We start from the raw sequence: 9692 nt of genomic DNA on the forward strand, positions 1-9692 counted from the left end.
CGGTTTCTCCTGTTCCCTTCTCCTTTGTTCCACGTCTAATTTGCTATAGGCTTCTCTGCTCCCGAGGCAGGAGAATCTTCCCTAAATCTTCCCCCTGCTGAGACCTAGGGAAACAGAACCACTAGAAAGGGGACACATGCTCAGACATGGCTTCCAAGGTGTAGCCTCTGCAAGAGGGGCATCGGAGTTTGCATTTCTCAAACTATAACTCCCAGGGCGCCTGCAACAGAAGCACCAGGATTGCTTGGTGAAATGCAGACTCTCAGGCCCCTGTCCAGACCTACTATCTCAACCTCTCTGGGAGCCAGGCCTGTGACACTGTGCCCAGATTCTTATGAGATGATCAGACGACACTTGTGAACACTAAAGACTGAGATCCGGCTGGGGTGAGTGGATTGCCTGAGCCTGCGGGTTCGAGACCCGCCTGGGCAGCGAGACCTCATCTCTACAATAAATCAAGAAATCAGCCGGGCGTGGTAGCGCATGCCTGTAATTCCGGCTACTCGGAAGGCTGAGGCGGAAGGATCGCCGGAGCCCAGCAGGTCGAGGCTGCGGTGGCCGGGAGCGACCACTGCACTCCAGTCTGGGCGACAGAGTGAGACTCCAACTCAAAAAAAAAAAAAAGACTGAGAGATCCACTGATATACAAAGCCCCCGATAAGTGCTTCATAGTCCTGGTAGCACATTAGAGTCACTTGGGGAAGTTTGATTTAAAATAATCATCATCATATTTAAGCTTCAGTCCAAAGCAGTTAAACCAGAACTTTAGGGAAATGTTTTAGTATATTGCTAGATCCTACCTTATGCTCCAAGTGATTCTAATTTTCTGCAGCCAGGGTTGAGAACCACTAACCCAAGTTTTTGGGCGAGGCCAAGGAACAGCAAAGATCTGCTTCTGAGCTGATGCGGTCACGGATTCTAGTCTGGAGGGTCACTTTCATCAGAAATGCCCCCAGTTCAGAGTTTTGAATCAGCTCTGTGTGTGTATGCATGTGTGTGTATACCTGTCCCCTTCCTCAGACTCGTATGGATTTACGAGGAGCCCTGGTTGGATAAGGCAAAGGGGTCTGGACTGTTCGCTGAACTGTGAAAAGCCCTGGATCCCTGTCTGATGTGATTAGGGGAAAGGGTGAAGCTTTGCTGGGGACAGGAGAGGGGATTCCTGCGACGGACTGTGGTTTCACAAAAAAAGATGAGCCCTGGATAATAGTGACAAACAAATGAAGTTTTAAGGAGCCAGATTATTTTTCACGCAGAAAAGACCAGAGAGTTTCTACAACAGCAATAGGGGGATATCCTGATACAGGCCATCGATCTGCCACAGCCACTAGTTGGAGGATGGAGAGAGGGGAGGAGTGGAGACCCTGGAAGAGAAGGCTCAGCTTAGCGGGCTAGACCTGACCAGAGATTCATGTAGAGCTGTAATTCCAGAGTCCATGAGGAGCAGCTTCAACTTGAACCTGCTAGGAAACCAGCGACTAAGGGGTGAGGGATATGGCTCAGACTTGAACAGGTTGGGGAGCAAAGGTGAACCAGTAAGACAGAGCAGAGGGCCCAATGAGCCCCGCTGACTTCCCAAGTGGCCAAGTGGAATAGTCAGTCATGCCTTAGCGAAAGAATCTGGCTGGAGCAAACTGCTGCTGTGACGCTGTCATTCACACAACATACACCCCAAGATTTCCTTTCCTACAAGGGAAGTCTTTTGTGCCCCATACAATGGGTCCTGCAGGAGTTCAGATACAGCAGGTCATCCAGCTGAAGGGATAGAGAGAAGCCAGGGCAAGGTTTTCAGTGAAGGGTTCTGATTTGGCAGTAGCACAAACCTACCCAAGCAAAAGAAACAGACAGTTCTGGATACATCACAGGTTCGAGGCTAGCCTTAAGGGCACGTTTCACTCCCACACCTCTCTCCAGAAGTCTCAGAGGGAAAAGAGGCTCTGACTGAGTCCCTGCCTGAAGACCCCACCTGCTTATTGGGTAATTCTTCGGGGTTCTCTATTGGAGTAGGTACTACGAGACTGGCAGCATCCGACCTGGAGTGATAGGGGGCTCCAAGCCCAAGGTGGCCACTCCCAAGGTGGTGGAGAAGATTGGGGACTACAAGCGACAGAACCCTACCATGTTTGCCTGGGAGATCCGAGACCGGCTCCTGGCTGAAGGCGTCTGTGACAATGACACTGTGCCCAGTGTCAGCTCCATTAACAGGTGAGAGAGAGACAGCAGCCTCTGTTGTCAGGCTGGGGCCCCTGGACTTTGGGGGAATCACAAAAGAGACCAGAAGAAGGGCCTGGCTTCGGTGGAGCAGAGACTAGAAAGGGGCTTCCTGCTGAAGAATCAAGCAAGGAGCACTCCAAGTATTGGGAAGGTATTGCTTTCCCTGCCTCCTCACTTACCTGTGCTATGGTGTGCCCTCCTGGCCCCCTGCCACAGTGCGCTAGCTGCAGTTTCCTTTCTCAAATACCACATTCTTTTTCATTCAGTAAAATAATCTTCTTGAATCGATCCTTTTCTGAGTCACAAGACCCCTAGCCTAGCCCGCACTCAAGCATTCACCCATTTGTTTAAGTGTAGGACTTCAACTATTTGCTCACTATCTCAAGCAATCATTTGATTACTCATTCATTCATTCGCACATAATTCACTCATTCATTATGTGCTCGGCCCTGGGGACACACAATCCCTGTCCTTGCACAACGGACAGTCTAATGAGAGCACAGACACAAACCAAGTACCCACATAAAAGATTGTAAAAATGCAACTCTAAGTTCAGCTAAGGAGAGGAACCTAAGGGTATGTGGGTTAGCATAGGGTGACTTTGTTTAGGAAGATTGTGAAAGGCTTCCCCTGGGTAAGAAATAATGAGTAAAAGTTAACTAGGCAAAAAGGGAAGCGAAAAGAACTGAGACAGCACATGCAAAGGCCCTGTGGCTAATAGGAACTCACATCAGAAATGGAGAGACAGTCTATAGAGAAGGGGAACATGAGGTAGGCTGAGGTTGGAGATGTAAGCAGAGGCTGCCCTTAAGAGGTCGAGAACTGTGTTACATATTCTTGCTTTTGGCCTATAAGCAATGGGAAGCTCTTGGCAGATTTTGAGCAGGTGGCTAGTGCAAATTTCAGAAGTCCACTCTGGCTGCAACGGGGAGAATCCATTAGAAAGAGTCAAGGGTGGATGGATGTGGGTCAGTGAGTGACACTGGAGGGAGAGAATCGGTGGTGGCATGCACTAGGGTGTTGACAGTGAGATGCAGAGGGGGGTCAATGCTGGTGAGGCTTACAAGGTCAAGCCACAGAACTTGATGATGGGTTTGACAGGGAAGAGAGGGAGGCAAGTGTTAAACCCCAACCCCATCTGTGTTTAGACTTTGAGTGACTGATGGAACTATTCATGAAATGAAGACACTGGAGAGGAACAGGCGTGAGGAGTAAGGTCATGGGTTTGACTGTGGATAGTTGAGTCTGAGAGGCATTTGGGATACCCAAGTGGGGTATCAAAAAGGCAATTGGGGTTGGGTCATGCCAGTAATCCCAGTATTTTAGAGACCAAGGTAAGAGAATTGCTTGAACCTAGGAGTTTGGCACCAACCTGGGCAACATGGTGAGAACATGTCTCTATAAATATAGCAATAATAATTAATTAGCCTAGTGTGGTGGCACGTGTCTGTAGTCCCAGACACTCGGGAGGCTGAGGCAGGAGGCTTGCCGGAGCCCAGGTGGTCGAGACTGCGGTTAAGTTGTGATCATGTCACTGCACTTCAGCCTGGGTGACAGAGTGAGATCCTAACTTGAAAAATAAGAATAGTAATTGTAAAAGGTGATTAGATCTGGGGCAGTTGTGAGTTCCCTTTCCTCCTCTTCTCTGTCATGGCCTTTCTTCTCTTCCTCACAGAATCATCCGGACCAAAGTGCAACAACCATTCAACCTCCCCATGGACAGTTGTGTGACCACCAAGTCCCTGAGCCCAGGACATACACTGAGTGAGTGCTGAAGGATCTGGATGCACACACCCCCTTGCCCATACCTCATATCTACATAGCCACATTCACTCGGAGACATGCAGACATGCCCACACAGATACAGCTATGTATTGTAGTCATTAGCCCATGTGTGAATTGAGCTGTACCATGTGGACAAAGCCTGGCAGCTTCCCAGGGAAGAGTCTTTGAACTACTGAGAGGTAGAAGCACTTCTGACAGCACTGAATTTAAGAACCCTCTACCAGTCGGCTTCCTGGAAGAATGACCTCCAAGTCTCGTCAGGGTTCAGTCCATGGCTTGGCTGGTGGTCTCCCCACAGTGCAGTAGGGGCTATGAGGGGTGTCACTTCCACATCCTGACCCCTCTCCCTCTCTCTCCATTGCAGTCCCCAGCTCAGCTGTAACTCCTCCGGAGTCACCCCAGTCAGACTCCCTGGGCTCCACCTACTCCATCAATGGGCTTCTGGGGATTGCTCAGCCTGGTGGTGACAAGAGGAAAATGGATGACAGTGAGTACTGGGGAAACAGGTGGGGAAGTACAGGAGGGTAGTTTGCGCAGGATCTCATGGAGACAGAAGCCCTTTTTTGCCTCGTAGTCCAGGACTTTGTAGGAGTTCTGCAATGCCCTCCTGTAGTCACATGCCCCATCTTTCAGTGGCCAAGGCTCCGGGGCCCTGGCACCGGCCCTTTCTCTCCCTCCATGACAATTCTGCCCCAAGTCTGTCCGCTACTTTGGCCTGGGAGATGGGTAGATGGGTTCCCTGAAAGCTTTCTCCCTGCCCGGGGGCACCAGGTGACCAGGACAGCTGCCGACTAAGCATCGACTCGCAGAGCAGCAGCAGTGGGCCCCGAAAGCATCTTCGCACGGACGCCTTCAGCCAGCACCACCTTGAGCCACTTGAGTGCCCATTTGAGCGGCAGCACTACCCAGAGGCCTATGCCTCCCCCAGTCACACCAAAGGAGAGCAGGTGAGAAGCTGGGCCCTGGGAGGTGAACAGGGGCAGTAGGGGCTGTAGCAAGGCATGCTTTCCTAAGGAGCCTACAGTCCTGCTACCAGAGCAAGCTAGAAGTCGCTTCCATGGGCTCAGAGCACGGACTTCATGCAGCTCCATGCTTGACATATGTTTTATTTCATGAGATTAGCTGGCATCTTCCTCTCTCCCCGACCATCTTGGCTTCTTTCACCCAAAACCTTTGAGCCTGGGCCCTTCAGGAAGAGCAGCATAGCCTGATGGTGCCACCCCTTGCTTTCAGTGTCTTCCCTGGATGCAGGTCAGGTCCCACCGCTTTTAAGCAGCAGCACGAAGCCTGCACACAATGACCTCAGTTACCACTTCCTAGCCCCACCTCGCATGGCTCGCCCTGCACACCCCATGATCCCACATTACTCATGCCCCCAAGCACGCCACCCTCGTTCACACCTCTCTGCCCTCGCACACCGTGTGCCCTCCTCGCAGAATGCCTTTCCTCCCACGTCTGTGCCTGGAAAAATACCACTGGCCATTATGACTCAGCTCAAACCACCCATTCCACGAATCCCTCCCTGCTCTGCAGACATAAGTCATCTCCCCTGCCTCCCTCTGAGCTTCTCCATGTCCCACATGCTGCTCTTAGTAACTTCTCACGGTGTCTCATAATGATCTAGTGTGGACAGAGGTATAAAGACACTTGAATTTCTTAAATACAGGGAAGCCTCATGAAACATGAGACATTGTTTTTCTCCCCAGCACCTAACATTGTGCCCTTCCTATAACAGATACTCAATAAAAGCATATTAAGTGAATGAACAAATGAATGAGTTGAGAAACGCACAACCATCAATCACAAGGCCCAGGGAATTTTTCTTTGCAGCATTCAGGACAGGTGAAATGAATTACAATGGGTTGGCTTCTATGAAAAGCTGATAGAGGTGTGAAAGATCCGACCCTGAAGCCAACAAAGACTCTACAGCTCTGACAGAACTTTGGAGCTTTCAGTCCACAGTCATCGTGTCTTTCTCCCTCACCCAACCAAGTCCACCAGCTAAGGAGTGTCTTCAGGGTGGTGTCTGCTTGCCCCTTTGTATTCATACTGGGAGGCAAACCCATTCTCCTTTAAGAACTGAGCAGGACAATGGCGATGGCACCAATAATCAGCTGAACCACTGCCAGTGACTGCCTGGGCTTCTGGCCCCTTGCCAGCTCTCGCAGCTGGACAATCTGCGTCAGCGATTTTATCAGCTTTGACTGTGACAACCATGAGGGTGCAGAGAAAACGGGCAGTCAGCAGACCTGGGGAGAGGGCCTGGCTGCTCGTCCTCGAGTCAGCACACAGCTGCAGGAGCAAAAGGGGCTGAAGGGATGGGCCTGCAGGAAGCCGGTTCTGTGAGATTGAGCCTGCAAAACCCAGAGTGCAAGCTCAGCCACTCTGCAAGAGGAAAGAAACCCTGTTGATGAGACCTTGGACACCCACTGGGTCCCAGAGCCATTTCCTGGCTCCATTACTAAGACTCCTCAAAGGACCTTGCTTGACTACAGAAATCCCCTGTGCCATGCTGGCGTACATGCATGGGGGATCCTGGAATGAGAAAGTCTAAGAGGTAGCAGGGACCTCGGTGACCACCTAGTCCAGTTTTTTCTGTTTATGTGGAGATAACCCAGGGTCAGGGAGGATAGGAAGGGCTTGGGGAAGCAGATGTTTTGGGGACTCAGGCCAGTTAGCCCTAGTTTCCTTCAGACTGGTCCACTGTCACCTGTTTCAAATGTAAGTTCTTATTTGAAGACGAGAAGAAGGCTTTGCAAACCATTGAGCTGCTCCAATCATTCGTCTTACAGATGAGGAAACCGAGGTCCGGCAGTGTCCATAAATGTTTTCTCCCCTCCCTCAGTGAATCATTACTCACTCAGTCATTCACGTGGCATGGTGGTGAGGGACAGGGAGAACCAGCCTGTGCCAAGGGCCCCTCATGTCCCAGCCTGGCCTTTCCCACCTTTGGTGACTGACTGTGCTGCCAAAGCAGCACTGCGTGTTCTCTCACTTCAGCACAGGAAGTCTCTCTGGCTTGGGAGAAGCACAAGTACTCATACCTGACCTTAGGACGGGGTGTGAGTATGGGCATCTTTCCGTTAAATCAACAGGGAGGGAAAGGTTCCCTTCAGACTGGTCCACTGTGGCCTCATTCCTGGTTGCTATTTCACTACTGAACATAGTTAGGAGTCATGCCAGGCACTTTAGGAAGCTGCGGTCAATTCTGAAGGCCACCAGGGTCCATGAGCACATAGCTCTAGTTCCTTGGTTTTGCTAGAGTACCAAGGAGCATATTAACAGAATTTGAATTTTATAATGACAGAGACCAAGAATTTGGCAGCCTTGACTTTGCACATAATTCTGAAATAATAATATCTATGATAATCACTGTTGTCACCAAGCATTCCGTGCTAAGCACTTTATATAAGTATACAAAGTTTTATTTAATGATTACGTGAGTCTTGAAAAGTACATTCTATGATTTCTGTCATATAGGTGAGAAAAATCAAGGTTCATACAGGTCAAGTAGCCTAAAGCTACTTGGCAGGTCATTGCAGAACCAGAGCTCAAACTCACTGAAGTTCTGAAGCATTGTGATGCTCTGCCCCCAAGTCAAATTCAATCCCAGTTAAAAAAAAAATGCATGCCTCACACCTGTAATACCAGCACTTTGGGAGGCAGAAGGGAGAGGATGGTCTGAGCCCAGGGGTTTGAAACTAGTCTGGGCAACTTGGCAAGACCTCATCTCTACAATAAATCAAACAGTTAGCCGGGTGTGGTGGCACACACCTATGGTTCTAGCTACTTGGAAAGCTGAGGCAGGAGAATTGCCTGACCCCAGCAGGTTGAGGCTGCAGTAACTGAGAGCATGCCACTGCACTCCAGCCTGGGTGACAGAGTGAGACTCTTGACTCAAAAAAAAAAAAAAAATCCAGTCATCACTGGGATGTTCAAACCATTCCACAAAAAATCACCAAAATGTTTTTTCCATATAGTTTTTTTTCTTTTTTATTAAATTGCCTGCATTTTGGACCATCTATAGGATTCCAAGTAGATATTTTACTATCGAATCAGCACATATATAAGGCATTTTAAACTTTTCTATACTCTCTAGAAATTAGGGATTTTGTTCAATTTCATTAAGCCAGGCTCTAAGCAACTCCACCCTGCCTCTAAGTGGGCCCCCTTGGAAGGCATGGAACCAGAGCACCATTTAGTCAGTAATTGCCACTACACACTAATGGTGCCCTGGTGGTCTCCAGAATTGACTGCGGCTTCCAAAAGTGCCTGGCATGCAACCGGAAAATACTGTAGCTCTTTGGAGAACCCAGTTCAGTGGAAATCACTGCAAACAACTGCCTTTAGTGGAGCTATTATGTAACCAATCTGTGATTTCAGTTTTGCATTTCATGTAGCACATATGTGACTGCATGTGAAGAAAGGGTATGTGCTTTTGTGTGGTGTCTCATCCCCTGGTGGAAGGGAGCCTTGATTAGGGTGGGGTACACTTGCCTTTAGTTAAACAAGTTCTTTTGGGAAGGAGCACCTGAGGTGATAGCTATGTTCCTACCAGGGGAGGCTAGGAGGCGTCTAAAATGAGGTTAGAAGAATACTCTCAGGTCCTTGATAAAGAATGTTCCCAACAAAATCAAGACCAAGTATTATTTTCAAGCTGAACCTATACACTTCTATTTGTTTGGATATGGTGAGAGAGAAGAAGCAATCCACCTGTTCTGGTGAGTAGAACACCTAAGTCAGCATCGGAAGTCCCGGGCTTAGTCCCAGCTTCATTATACTGGGCCATTTATCCTTCTGCAATCCAGGCTACATTCCATATAAAACAGACATACTGCTTGCCCACATCTCAAGGTTGCTGGGGGACTCTATCAGGATCACAGAGGCAAAGCTCTAACGCAAATGTAAGGTGAGGTCATTTTGTCATCCAGATCAGGGCAGTGGCTGAGAGCAGAAACCATCGGAGCCAGACCCCTCGAGTCTGATCCTATCTCTGCCCCATATGGAAGTGTGACAAGTTTCTTAACTCTGTACTTGTCCCCCTTATCTGGAGAGGGAGAAATTAATTAATACAGCAGAGCACTCTGAACAGTACTATTGGAGTACTGCTCTAGCCCTTGGCATCATCCTGTATTCTATGGGCCCAAAGGGAGATAGAAAAGCCATCCAGCCAGGGCATCCAGGGCCATCCAGCCAGGGCATCCCTGAAGGAAGCTCTTCATCCCATGCCTGTGCTCCCATGCCACCAGCCAGCCTTGAATTCCAGGGATGCAGAGGGACCCATGAAACACACTGAGTGGAGTCAGAAATAAACAGGAAGAAGGGGACAATGAGGAAAGGAACTTTGCCTTGGGAGATCTGGATGGCAGGAAAGTCCTAAGATAGACTGCCGGGTCTGCAGAAAGGCTCGCTTGCCAAGGATCTCTCTGTGCACTGACTTCTCTTTGTTCCCCAGGGTCTCTACCCACTGCCCTTGCTCAACAGCACTCTGGATGATGGGAAGGCCACTCTGACCCCTTCCAATACACCCTTGTGGCGCAACCTCTCGACTCACCAGACCTAACCGGTGGTGGCAGGTATGAAGCCTGGAGTCTCCTGGGCCAGGTGGCCCAGGCTATGAGGGTGGGATGCAGGGCAAGGGAAGGCAGAGCTTGGCTGGTTGTCAAGAGGAAGCTGTTGGGGGCCCTGGCCTG

General features: G+C 49.7%; 1 protein-coding gene across 1 annotated transcript in view; it reads left to right on the forward strand.

Annotated features, from left to right (window-relative positions):
* The window catches only part of LOC103253096 (paired box protein Pax-8-like), a gene marked incomplete at its 3' end in the record, with an annotated part of 12225 nt that extends 2650 nt beyond the window's left edge, over window positions 1-9575 (forward strand). The window contains 6 exon segments of the mRNA XM_021709373.1: window positions 370-386; window positions 2008-2205; window positions 3890-3978; window positions 4364-4486; window positions 4771-4946; window positions 9455-9575. Coding sequence (XP_021565048.1) covers window positions 370-386; window positions 2008-2205; window positions 3890-3978; window positions 4364-4486; window positions 4771-4946; window positions 9455-9575 — 724 coding nt within the window.
* Window positions 9576-9692: the final 117 nt, after the last annotated feature.

The sequence above is a fragment of the Carlito syrichta genome, unplaced genomic scaffold, assembly GCF_000164805.1.
Source record: "Carlito syrichta isolate Samal-C Ts95f unplaced genomic scaffold, Tarsius_syrichta-2.0.1 Scaffold199796, whole genome shotgun sequence".
Taxonomy (NCBI): Eukaryota; Metazoa; Chordata; class Mammalia; order Primates; family Tarsiidae; genus Carlito; species Carlito syrichta.